The sequence below is a fragment of the Rhineura floridana genome, chromosome 1 (assembly GCF_030035675.1).
Source record: "Rhineura floridana isolate rRhiFlo1 chromosome 1, rRhiFlo1.hap2, whole genome shotgun sequence".
Taxonomy (NCBI): Eukaryota; Metazoa; Chordata; class Lepidosauria; order Squamata; family Rhineuridae; genus Rhineura; species Rhineura floridana.
Window position 1 is genome coordinate 73,580,793 of NC_084480.1, and position 13,400 is coordinate 73,594,192.

Here is a 13,400-nt window from a genome sequence, read left to right on the forward strand (position 1 = left end):
CCTTTCTCGTGTTTCTGCTTCTCTCTCTCTTTCCTCCGCTTCCTTTCATCTTTCCCATTCCTGAATCAACTTTCCCGAAACATACTGGACAGTCAGCCCTTCGTCTGGCATGGCTTCCAATGAACATACGACCGGGTCCCAGGAAGAGTTTAATGAAGAGAGAATGATATACACTTGTTGCAATTGCGTGTGAACCACATTCCTTTCTTGCAATTCAGCAAACAGTTTCTTTATCTCTAGTAAATGCATGGACATTTTTACTTCATCAGTCAGCTTCATTTGATATAGTTTTCGTGCTAAATGAATTTTACTACTGGCTGTTTTCCTTATGTGCACCTCGTTAAGAGCAGTCCATATAAGCCTGGCTGTCGGCTTATCTTGTATGTGCAGCAATTGGGAATCATCTACTGCCAATATGATAAACGACCTTGCTCTTTCATCAAGTCGAATCCACTGCTCCGGTGGTGGGACAGATGGGGGTTTGTTTGCCACTACTTGCCATACATCCTCCTTTGTCAAGAATGCTTGCATCCTCAAACGCCAACTCGAGTAGTTTGTTTCTGTCAGCCTTTCAAGAGGCATTCCTGCCGAAAGCGAAACTGCCATCCTGGCACGCTTTACTACAGTGATCCTTCGGATTTCTTATGCCTGTCAGCTTTCGTATTTCCGCATTCACTGTTCTTTCTTGTTCGCTGGAACTCTTGTAAGCTGGGTAATCCAGGTCTCTAGTCTGGGCCCATAACCCTTGTTGTGTAGCTCTAGATTCCCAAGATATGCCCACATACCATAGTACTTGAATGCCCATGAATGAAGAGAATAAAGACGGACAACAAGTGAGTCGTGTAAAGTATGGATCTTTACTGATCCCTTAGGCAAAGTAATTCAATGATGCAGTTCTAGTCCACTTACTAACACCCCCCACACCTTGCGGTTTCTTTCCCAAGGCTTTATACACAGGGTTTGCTCTGTGCCAGCTGCAGCCTCTCCTTCATGCTGTCCTTGAGCTGCTGCACACATTAACCCTTTACAGTCTTTCTGGAAAATTTCTAAACACTACATTGTACAGAAGCCTACATTTTTATGCAAGCCTTTCTCTGGTGGCGCTCTTGTCTCTTCTGTGCACATTAGCAGTACCGCACCTTCCCCATTGTGTGCTTGTTTCTCGCTCTGGCCACGCTGTGTTTTTTCAAAAGCAACTTTTTTCCTGGCAGTGTATTATAGCGGTCTCACACCGTCCCCATTGTGTGCGTGTACTTAGCTTGTGGCCAATATTGCAGCTTAACTCCCTGTTTTGGCACCATGACTGGTCAGTGCGGTATCAGTCACTCCAGTGTGGGCGTGTTCCCCACCCAATTTTTGGTGCCATAGTGAACCAAGCCAATTTTTCTTTTGGCACCTTGCTCTCTATTGTGCATCCTGCTCCTTCCCACCTCATAGCATAGGAGTGTTACCACACCTTCCCCATTGTGTGCACGTATCTAGACCCTGTCATGGCAGAGCAGCAACTGGAGGTGGCACAAACTGCAGGACCAAGCCATTAGCGAGTTGCCCCACCTCAACACAAACCTTCTAAGCATAAGCACTCTAAGGCCTTAGCCAAGACTAAACATTTGTCTGCCCACGGCGCTTCCAAGAGGGCCCGATATGTCTCAGCCCCGGTTTTGGAGAAGCCCGCACAAGAAGCAGTACCTGCTCTCTTCCAATCCCCTTCTGGGTCATCAGAGGGCGAATCTGAAGGCTTCCCCAGCCAAACACTGCACCACGCTGATATTCCTCTGACTCCTCCTGTGCAGCCTCATTTGCCTACACAGGAGCACCCTGTGCCTTCTGTTCCTCTTTCAGGGCTACAGTTGACTCCGGAATTTCTGTTACAGCTGCGAGAGGTGCTCGGATGTCTCTCCCAAGCTCAACCTCAGCCTCAGGCACAGTTATCCCCTCAGCCCAGAGTTTCATGGCAGTCCAGCTCTGCACAACAAGCTGGCTGTTATGATGATGTCCCTCCATTCTCGCCTAATCCATTTGACAGTTCTAGGGGCAGACTTGGCGGCGAGCCCTCAGGGATGCATGACTACTTACCCTTCTTGCACGCTGACCCTGAAGAATGGAGTGGAGAATCTGATCTGGACGAGGACTACTCCTATCGCCTCTTTGACCCGGCTGATTACCCTCTGCTTTTGCGTAGAGTAATGGACACCCTGGGCATTCAACCTGCGCAAACGCAACCTACTGCCCCCCCAGTAAAGGGTGCCAGAGTTCTCAAGTCCCCCAGATCAGTGGATCATTTTATCCCTGTGCCCGATCCGATTAACAAGCTGGCCAGGGAAGAATGGGCACGGCCCCTGTGCCCGCGTCACTTCTCACCGTTGGCCAACAGACTGTACTCCTTGGCCCCGGAATTCATGTACTTCCTGAACGTCCCTGGGGTGGACCAACCAATCTCCAATCTGGTTCTTCGGTCCCTCCTTCTGAAAGAGGGAGACTCACAGTTCAAAGATCCCTCTGAGAGGTGGCTCAACTTTGTCCTACGTAAAAACCATGAGGCATCTGCTCACTCCATCCGGGCCTCCGCTGCCGCCTCCATTTTCTCACGGGCCTCCATGATGTGGCTCGATGACCTTTTGGATGACCCTAATCCTGACCCAGCCACGCTGCGCAAGGGTCTACTTAAGTTACATAAGGCAGCTGCCTTTGCGGCTGATGCCACGTTGGACACAACCCACCAAGGAGCACGGGCTCTTGCTGCTGAAATAGTTGCTCGACATACCCTATGGCTCCGACATTGGGACACCGACACTACCGCCAGAACTAACCTGTTCATGGCTCCATACTGGGGTTCTATGCTCTTTGGGGAAGATGCCCTTAAAGCGGTCTTGGTTGACCCCAAGGACAATCAAAAACCTACTTTAGCCACAGCCAAAAGAGACGACCACAGATCCTTTCGGCGATTTACCTCTTACCGCTCCTTCCAGCCCTTTCGGAGGGCGCAGCCTAGCGGGCAAGGATGAGACACCAGGTCTACAGAGTTTCACTCCTCCAGGGCACCCTGGCCCAGACAACGCTTCCAGATCAGAGCCCAATACCAAGGCAGGCAAACCCGCTCCTCCTCTTATGCCAGAGGAGCCCGTCAGTGCAGGCAGTTCTGACGCCATCCCCATTGGAGGCAGACTTTCCTTTTACGCAAGCTCCTGGCTCGACCTGACTCACATTTCTTGGGTCAGGGTCATCTTCACCCAGGGTTACAACATAGAATTTTGGCGGATCCCCCCAGACAGATTCTGCCTCTCCCCCATCGCCAAGTCATGCAGGGCGGTTATGCAGGATGCTCTACAACATCTACTAGATATAGCCGCTATAGAGCCAGTACCACCATCCGTAAGATTGCAAGGTGTCTACTCCGTTCTCTTTGCCGTTCCCAAGCGAGACTCTTCGTGGAGGGCGGTCTTAGACCTCAAATTTGTCAACCGCTTCATCAAGTACCACCACTTCAAGATGGAGTCACTGGCGTCAATTGTGGAAGCACTGCAATGGCGATTTCCTAGCATCCATCGACCTAAAGGACGCCTACTTACACATCCCAATATGCCAGGCTCACAGACGATTTCTGAGATTCTTGTTAGGCCAGCACCACTTCCAATACCATGCCATGCCATTCGGCCTTACATCGGCTCCTTGAGTCTTTACCAAAGTAATGGCCACCATGGTGGCTTTCCTCCGCCTACAAGGGGTTCATATCTACCCTTATCTGGACGACCTGCTACTTCAAGCGCGCTCCCAGGACCTAGCCGACAGACAGCTCCAGTTCACTCTTGAGGCTCTAAACGCTCACGCCTGGCTGGTCAACATCGAAAAGAGTCATCTGCAGCCAACCCAGCGCCTCCAGCACCTAGGAGCCATACTGGACACGTCTCTAGCCATAATTTTCCTCTCCCCGGACCGTATTGCCTCCATCATAGCCATGGCAACCTATCTGATGCATCGCTCAAGGGTGGACGTCATGTTTCTGGCGCAGGTGCTTGGGACACTGGTTTCCACCATTCACATTGTCCCGTGGGCCCGACATCACACGAGACCTTTACAATGGGCCCTCCTACCCTTTCAGGCGGATATTGCCACATCCAATCATCGCGTGATTCCGCTGGAACCATCGCTGAGGCACACCTCAGCAGGGGCACGCCATTCCGGGAGCCAGTCTGGGACATAATCACCACAGATGCCAGCCTTTTAGGCTGGGGAGCCCACTGCAACTCCAGTTTCGTCCAGGGCGTGTGGTCCACAGCAGATCTAAGCCAGAACATAAACTGGTTGGAGCTCAGGGCTGTTCATCTGGCCCTTTGGCACTTCCAACCACTGTTCTCCCTGCAGCACGTGCTCATCCGAACGGACGTTTGCGTAAAATCTCATCTCAACAGGCAGTATCCTAGCATCGAGACGACCGTCAACAACTCGCATTTATCAGAGTACTTGGTGTGCTTTTTCCAATTGGTGCACCTCTAACGGCATTCCGGCCTCTCAAGCCACTGTACAGCATGTCCTACAGTTTCTATACAGAGGTCTGACATTGGGACTGCGGCCGAACACTCTGCGTCGCCATGCCTCCACCATCTCCTCAATCCTGTCCGTCTCCTCATCGACCACTCCCGTGGGCATTCATCCGCTCATCAAACGTTTTTTGAGAGGGGCCACCCGCCTTTCTTCAGCTGTGCGCCACTACTTCCCTTCCTGGAGTCTCTCGAAGGTCCTGCACGCTTTACAGCGCCCTCCGTTTGAACCTCTTGCTTCAGTGCCTCTCAAACTGTTGTCCTTCAAGGTCCTATTCCTCATTGCTATTACTTCCACGAGGTGGATCTCAGAGCTGCAAGCCTTGTCATCGGCCCACCATCTCTGCATTTTTCATAAGGACTCGGTGGTCTTGAGGCCAGACCCATCCTTCTGCCCCAAGGTCAACTCCTTATTTCACTGTAGCCAGGACATTGTGCTTCCATCATTCTGCCCAAAGCCGGTACACCCCCTGGAAAAGGCCTGGCATTCGCTGGATGTCCAGAGAGCTCTCAAGCTTTACCTATCTCGCACCCAAAACATCAGACAGACAGAATCCTTATTTGTATCCTTTCACCCTAGGACCTTGGGGAAAAAGGTCTCCAAATCTACTTTGTGCTGTTGGTTGCGGGCCTGCATTGCCCTGGCTTATCAGTCCCTTAACCTCCCAGTGCCGTCTCACATCACGGCCCATTCCACCAGATCAGCGGCCACTTCGGCTGCATTTGTAACTAATGCTCCCCTCGCAGACATCTGTAGGGCTGCGGTTTGGTCTACCCCTAACTCCTTTGTGAAGCATTATAAGATTGATCGCTATGCTTCTACAGACGCCTCCTTCGGGAGACGTGTCCTCCAACACGTCCTTTCTGATTAAGTATGCAGTTTGTGGTCCCTCCCTACTGTGGGGCTACTTTGGTACATCCCAAAGTGATGGCAGGCTACCTGTGGAAAATGGTCCATTGGCCTCACCTGAAGGGTGATTTTCACAGGTACGCCTGCCATCACGTCCCTCCCTGGTGGGGGATATCTGGATATTTTGAGCTACTTCTATAGTCTCCCTACTGGGAGTTCTCTGTTCTGTTCTGTTTCCATCAGTCAAAACCTCTGCTGCTATGTTGCAAGTCCTGTTGTTCTCTGTTGTTTCGAGGAATGTTGTCTCTGTTTTCTTTGCTGTTGGGCCTTCCGGCCTTTTCTTCTTTTCAGATATGCCACTGCGGACTCGTCACAAATGAAACTGGAGTGGGAGGGGCCTGAGGCCCGAGGTTATGACTCCAGTGCATTCTTGCCTTCGGACGCTAGATGGCAGTAGTACCCAAAGTGATGGCAGGCGTACCTGTGAAAATCACCCTTCAGGTGAGGCCAATGGACCATTCTTTATCATACAGTTCCTCCATGAATGAATCTGTCATCCTGGCATCTCTTTTATAGAGTTCTTCAATGTATTGCTTCCATCTTCCTTTTATTTCATCTCGGTCAGTCAGTGTGTTCCTCTGTTGATTATTCAACATCCCTACTCTTGGTTTAAATTTCCCTTTCATTTCTCTAATCTTTTGGAATAGGCTTCTTCTCTTTTTGTTGTCCTCTTCTATTTCTATACAGTAACAATTGCATAGTACTAGTCACTGTATTGTTGCATTTAGGGTTCTGACCGTGTTTCTATCTCCTCTTGCTTTTGCTTTCCTCCTCTCTTTAACCATTTTAAGTGTTTCTTCAGTCATCCATTGAGATCTTTCTCTCTTTTTAACTAGAGGTATTGTCTTTTTGCATTCTTCCCTGATAATGTCTCTGACTTCACTCCATAGTTGTTCTGGTTCTCTGTCAACTAAGTTTAAAGCCTCAAATCAGTTCCTTATTTGATCTTTATATTCTTCTGGGATGTTATTTAAATTGTATTTTGGCATTATGATCGCTTTGTTGTTCTTCTTTAGCTTTACTTTGATTTTCGATACAATCAGTTCATAATCTGTACCACAGCCTGCTCCTGGTCTTGTTTTTGCAGAAAGTATGGGACTTCTCCACTTTCTGCTATCAATTATATTATCAGTTTGATTCCAATATTGACCATTTGATGATGTCCAACTGTACAGTCGTCTTTTTGGTTTGCTCAAAAAATGTGTTCACAAGAAACAAATTATCGGCTTCACAGAATTCAATAAGTCTTTCTCCTGCTTCATTTCTGTCTCCTATGCCCCATTTTCCCACAGTTCCTAGTTCTTCTCTGTTCCCTACTTTTGCATTCCAGTCCCTCATGATTATCAGCACATCTTGTTTTGGTGTATGATCAATTTCCTCCTGTACTTCTGCGTAAAATCTCTCCAATTCCTCTTCTTCTGTGTTTGCCTTTGGAGCGTAGACTTGGATGATGGTTATGTTAATAAGTTTCCCATTTAATCTCATTGATATAACTCGCTCAGACCTTGCGGTGTAGCTCCTAATTGCTTTTGCTACATCCCTTCTCGCTATTAAAGCAACCCCATTTCTTCTTAATTTCTCATTTCCTGCATAAAATATTTTGTAGTTGCCTGATTGAAAATGTCTCATTCCTGTCCATTTTAATTCACTCGCGCCAAATATTGTAATGTTGATACGCTCCATTTCTTGCTTGACAATTTCTAACTTTCCCTGGTTCATGCTTCTCACATTCCATGTTCCTATTGTGAGTGTTGTACAACTCCTGACTCTTCTTTCACATCTGTGTGAATCAGCCTCTGGGCTTCCTTTTGGCTTTGACCCAGATGCGTCATTAGTCACAGCACTACTCGTACTTGTCCATTGTTCTTCCCCAGTAGCTCATTTAGTGCCTTCTGACCTGGACGTCTCATCTTCCAGCACTATCTTGTGTTGCATTTTGGATACTCTGTTCATAGGGTTTTCGTGGTAAGAGGTATTCAGAGACGGTTTACCATTGTCTTCCTCTGAGTTTGGATGCATCTTAGTCTGGTGTCTCAGCTTTGACCATTCCACCTTGGGTGCTCCTGCTAGGAGTCTAGCCTCTTGGTCTAAACTCCTGATGGCATTGCTCTCAAGATGTATACAAGATGTATGATATGTTAAAAGTTAAAAGCTGATACCCAAGAAGTTTGGGCACCTGCAAACCTAAGAGTCCCAAGGTCATTAGACTCCGACAGTGCAATCCTAACCATGCCTACTTAAAAGTAAGCCCCACTGAATTCAATAGGGCCCACTCCCAGATAAATGTGGTTAGAATTGCAGCCTTAGCTGCTTAAATCCAAGTGTTACTGCATCCTTTTCTTTCCATATATGCCAATAGATGGCCTGCCATATTTTCTGCTGTGCCAGCCACAGAACAGTATATTTATGATGCAACTCTGGGTCCACCTACAGCCCAGATTGAGATATTACCAGGTATTAAAATTTCTAGATTTTTTTTCTTCTCCAACATATTGTGAAAAAAAAAGATTTATAATCCTTCATACTTGCTGCAAATTCTTGTGTGCCATGTTAATTTTTTATGGTCTGATCCTGTAAACTACTAGTTGAAAAGGGCAGCACATAAGACCACATGTGGAAAGAGTCACATCAGGGAAAAGGATGATCTAGAACCCATTATTTATTAATTTTTAGGAACAGGGAAATTATATAGGGTGATGAATAATATGACTACCATCCCTCCATTCCTGAAGAGCCATACCCTACAATATTCACCAATGTGTAGCTTGGCCCTTGATGCTGAAGACATTTTAAAATCTTATATGATTTCTACATCCAAGATTACTTGTTTTATATCCAAATTTACTGAAGAGGTAACACCAAATACTCATTTCTGGATATTTTACACACATAAGATACTGTTTGTGTCAGGCAAGCTAAGGCTGATCTACATCGTCTAGCTACTTCACTAACAAATTTCTTTATTACTTGCCTCTAGACTCTGTGGTTTTGAACCATTCTATGATGAAAGAGGAGACCAGTACATGTTCAAAAGGATTCTGAACTGTGAATATGATTTTGTTTCCCCCTGGTGGGATGATGTGTCTCTAAATGCCAAGGATTTGGTATGTTCAGCTAATTTTACCATTTACCATCAGCATAATTTTATCAGGATCATCAGCATTCACCATACATTTAGAATCTCCTGTAATATGTATTTATTATGGGTTGTGTGCAGTGGTGTCTATGCATGAGTGGAACAGACTCCCACCTATACAATTGGACTTCTGGTTCCTATGCTCCCTTCTGCAGCCCCTGTATACACTGATATATACACTGTATATACTTTACTTTGATTTTCGATACAATCAGTTCATAATCTGTACCACAGCCTGCTCCTGGTCTTGTTTTTGCAGAAAGTATGGGACTTCTCCACTTTCTGCTACCAATTCAGTTTGATTCCAATATTGACCATTTGATGATGTCCAACTGTACAGTCGTCTTTTTGGTTTGCTCAAAAAATGTGTTCGTAAGAAACAAATTATTGGCTTCACAGAATTCAATAAGTCTTTCTCCTGCTTCATTTCTGTCTCCTATGCCCCATTTTCCCACAGTTCCTAGTTCTTCTCTGTTCCCTACTTTTGCATTCCAGTCCCTCATGATTATCAGCACATCTGGAGCAGATTTGGGGGGGGGATGCAGGAGACTACAAAAGACAGGAGAGGAAGGAGAAGTCCCACTGCATGCGCAGAAGACTGCTTGTGTGACATTGGATTTCATTTAGTAATGTTCTAGTCTGAAAATTATGAAAGTTGATTGTGTTCAGATACACCTTAGTGGTGCAGTTCAAACATTTACCCAACTGGTGACTGTCTTCAGGTGATGGAGGCACAAGCTTGCCCCAGGCCTAGAATAACATGAATTGGGTTTCTACCCATGCAATTGGGCATATGTACTTTATTTTATTATTTCCTTAACAACATTTATATAGCACTTACTAGAACAAAAGACCTCTAAGTGGTTTACAACAGGCAGACTAAAAATATTCATTAAAATGCCATTAAAAATGTGTGATGCATTCACATCATACACAATGTTGTATAGGTAGTAACAGAGAGGAAATGGGCACAGCCGCTCCTTCATCATGCTTAGTCTTGTCACAATCAGCATTAAGTATCTGAGGGTGAAAACAGATGTGATACAAGTTATCTGTCATTGGATCTCTTTTCTTTACTTCAAAACAGCATTCTTATCTGATCTCTCTCTCTCTCTCACTCACCCACACCCACACCCACACACCTGTCATTAATCCTGCTAGAGTAAAACACAGGCACCATGCAAGTATTCTGCTTAAGCCAGGCTTTGGGTGGGTGGATTGGGCAGAGATGTCTCTCCACTTGGCTCTCCCTGATGAGCCAACTTCTCACTTCTGCCACTTCAAGGACAGCCAGTTTGGATTATGTTGTTCAGCTGCAATCCTGTGTGCACATACCTGGGAGTAAGTCTCATTTAATTAAATGGGACTTACTTCTAAGTAGACATGCATAAAATTATACTGTAAGTGAATGATTTGCTTACTTAAAATGTTATTTTGTCATTAGAGCTTTCTGTATCCTGTGTTCAGCAGAGGAGAACAAGATCATTGCCATTAAGTTTGATCTGTTTGTAGGCCACTCAGAGCTGGAGCATTGTACTGTATCATTTTATTATTAATCCAGATGTGGCTTCCATGAAAGTTGGTCTAACCCAAATCCCAAATATCTAAAATTACATTGTTGTTCTATGGGTTTGTTGTCCAACTTCCATACATGAGTTTTTTCTTCCTCCCAAAAACTACCAGGTTTATTTTGTCATGGTTGGTAGTTAAATGCTATTTTGTACAGAATTTACTCAATTTTCTTCATAACCTTTACATCCCAATTAATGTGGTAGAAATCATAGCAATATCATCAGCATACAAGAGAACTGAGAGCTTGACATCTAAGATTGAAGCTGGAAAATATTCCAGGCCACTCAGTTCCTGTACAATGCCATTGATATAAAAATTGAAAAGGAATGGAGCCAGGAGACATCACTGATGTACTCCTCTGTTGGTTGGTATATTTTCTGATAGTAATCCATTTCCCCAAGTCTGACCCTGAGGGAAGTATTGGAGTGCAACAATTTGTATTAAACACAACAGCCTTCTAACGTTAGTGGCAGATAACTTTTGCCACAAACATCCTCTATCTATGAGATCAAAGACAGAAGTAAAATCCACAAAGGAAACAACTCTTTTTTACCCTGAGTATTTTTTAACCAAGTGATGGAGAACAAAACATTAATCTTTTGTGGACTTTCCTTTTATAAACCCTGCCTATTCTACTGCTATAACTGGTTTTTCAGCAGCCCAATACTTCAGTTTGCATCGCAAGTATTTAGAGTATAATTTGAAACAACACTGAGCAGGCTGATTGGTCTGAAATGCTTTGGATCCGCTTTAGACCTACTTTTCCAACATTCTAACTGATCAAAGAGTTTGTATCTGTGAGTTTGGTGAAGTTGAGGACAATACGTATTTTTTATTCAGCTGCTCCCGTACGAGACTCCAAGATATAAATTTCTCTCCTACATAATTTGCTCCTTCTCAAGCAGACCTTCCTTAGAGCAGATATGTACATTGCTAGTAGGCGATGCTGTATTAATCACTATTCAGGTTGCAAAACTTGCTCTAGCTGCTAGAAAATTAAGAGTCTGGCATCAAAAACACAATGGGATGAGTGGGATGTGCTCTTGCTCTATTGTGGCTGTAATACCTATGCATCAATTTACAGGGAGGATCAGTGTGCCTTTTGTCCTGGAGAGGAAGCTTTATTTTAACTTTGTTGCTGTTGTTACTTTTTATATGTTCTATATTGAAATACGCTTGATGAGTTAATTTGACCTGTATTTTTATTTGTATTTTTTGTATTTTGTATGTGCTGAAATGTGGTAGCCTATGGCTCTGAGCAATGAATATTCTCTCTCTATTGTATTACTAAGTAAAATACATTGGATCCAAGGGTTACTGATACTGCTAAGATGAACATGCACAGCTATAATTCTAGCTGAATGTTATCTGGACAATTTAATTACTGCACTAAAGATACAGTTACCAAATTTACTGTTGCATGACTTTTAAATGTGGTTTCATGAGATTATTTTAGTTAGCGTATTATATAACTACATGAATGGTGCATTAGAAATTCAGTGTTTTTGTTATATTATATTTGCAGTGTTTTGAAGTTGGGACAGCATGCCCTATTCATCTTTGTTTTGACACCCTAAATGTTTTCCATGCACCCAAGTCTCATGGATTTCAGTGGGGCTTAGGGCTGCAAGATTACCTATATTTGAGAATGCCTCTGACCACTTATTGCTTGACTTAAAAAGAATTGCTGTAATGAAATTTGAGAACCCTGTCCTAAAAAAATTAATATTGTGGATCTACAGGCAGTTTTATGTTAACTACAATGAAGTGGGGAACCCTTCAGATGTTGTTGGATTCTAACTGTCATCATCACAGCCAGTATAGCAAATGGTCAGAGATTATGGAGGTTGTAGCCCAACATCTAGTAGTCCACAGGTGCTCCACCCTTAAATTAGAATTTCCTATACAGGGAAATGCCACAATATTAATTTATTATTGCCACACATCTGCAAGAGTGACAGCACACAGAAATGAAAGGACTGGGTGTGTGATCCTGAAGTTGAATGAGGAGTCAAGTGTTGGGCTCTGTCAATTTTGACAAGCTGTTCTTTGATGGAGTATACACTTATTAATTCCATTCCCCTTTGCACATCAGAGGAGGTAGAAGAGAGTCTGAATTCAGGTTCAGTCTAATATTGCTCTTAAACAGTTGTTTGACGCTGGCAGCATCAATCACCTGTTGGATAGCAAGATTTTGGCAGATAAGGTATGCAGCAGCATATGCTGGATTCATGTACCCTTAGATTGGGGCTTATGAAATAGTTTTTCTTATATTTTAATGTACTTCTTATGTAGGTAAAGAAGTTAATTGTGCTTGACCCCAAGAAACGTCTTACCACATTTCAAGCTTTACAGCATCCTTGGGTCACAGGCAAGGCAGCTAATTTTGCTCATATGGATACAGCCCAAAAGAAACTCCAAGAATTCAATGCTCGGCGAAAACTTAAGGTACATTTCTGGTGTGTGTGGGTGGAGGGGTATGTTATTGTATATTTTGCTATCGCCTCTGAAAGCTTTTGATTTAGTGTGATTTTGCAGCATTGCTATCAAATTTAACAGCAAGCCTATAAATATGCCAAGGAAAATGTAATATTTCCCATATCCAATGTCTTAATGAAAGTTAAAATAAATGTGATTGCAGTGCAGTGAATATTACCATAAATGCAAAATCTGACACATACCTATTTCAGAAAGAAGGAATGTAGAAAACTTCTTCTGTAGTTTTTCCTTATCATCCTGTTCTCTCCAAGATATATGTGAATTAGGGTTGAGGCAATATATTAAACAGGCACGAGAGTGTATACTATAGCCAGCATGGATTTTTCACATTCCGCAATGTTAAATTGAAAATACCTCCCATGCCATTCTGATGCTTCCCATAATCCCATTTCAAAACAAAACCTTACAGAACTTATAGTCCTGAAGTCAGAAACGCTTGCTTAACAACCCTCTCAATTTTCATGGCGATAAACAAAACAATAAGAGAGAATCCAGAGTTCAAAGTCTGAAAGGGGAGGGAAAAACCCAGATCCCTTTTGGACTTTTTTCTCTCAGAGTTCTCATAATCTGTTGAAATTCATTAAAAATCAGCCATGTTCACAGAGTACCTGTAATCCTGTTACTGACCTTGCCCCATACTCTGAGCTTCATCTTCTGCAGTTTAAAAGTTAAAAAAATGTCTGGCTGATTTTTAATTAATTTAAGAAGTTTAGCATTGAACTGAATGATAGTGCTCAGTAAGAAC

The 13,400-nt window shown here is 43.9% G+C and overlaps 1 protein-coding gene across 1 annotated transcript in view; it reads left to right on the plus strand.

The window, feature by feature from the left end:
* The window catches only part of CAMK4 (calcium/calmodulin dependent protein kinase IV), a 189,727-nt gene that overhangs the window by 171,850 nt on the left and 4,477 nt on the right, over window positions 1–13,400 (plus strand). Inside the window, exons 9-10 of the mRNA XM_061623869.1 lie at window positions 8,426–8,552; window positions 12,452–12,604. Of these exons, the coding sequence (XP_061479853.1) occupies window positions 8,426–8,552; window positions 12,452–12,604 (280 nt within the window). The remainder of the gene's footprint in view (window positions 1–8,425; window positions 8,553–12,451; window positions 12,605–13,400) is intronic.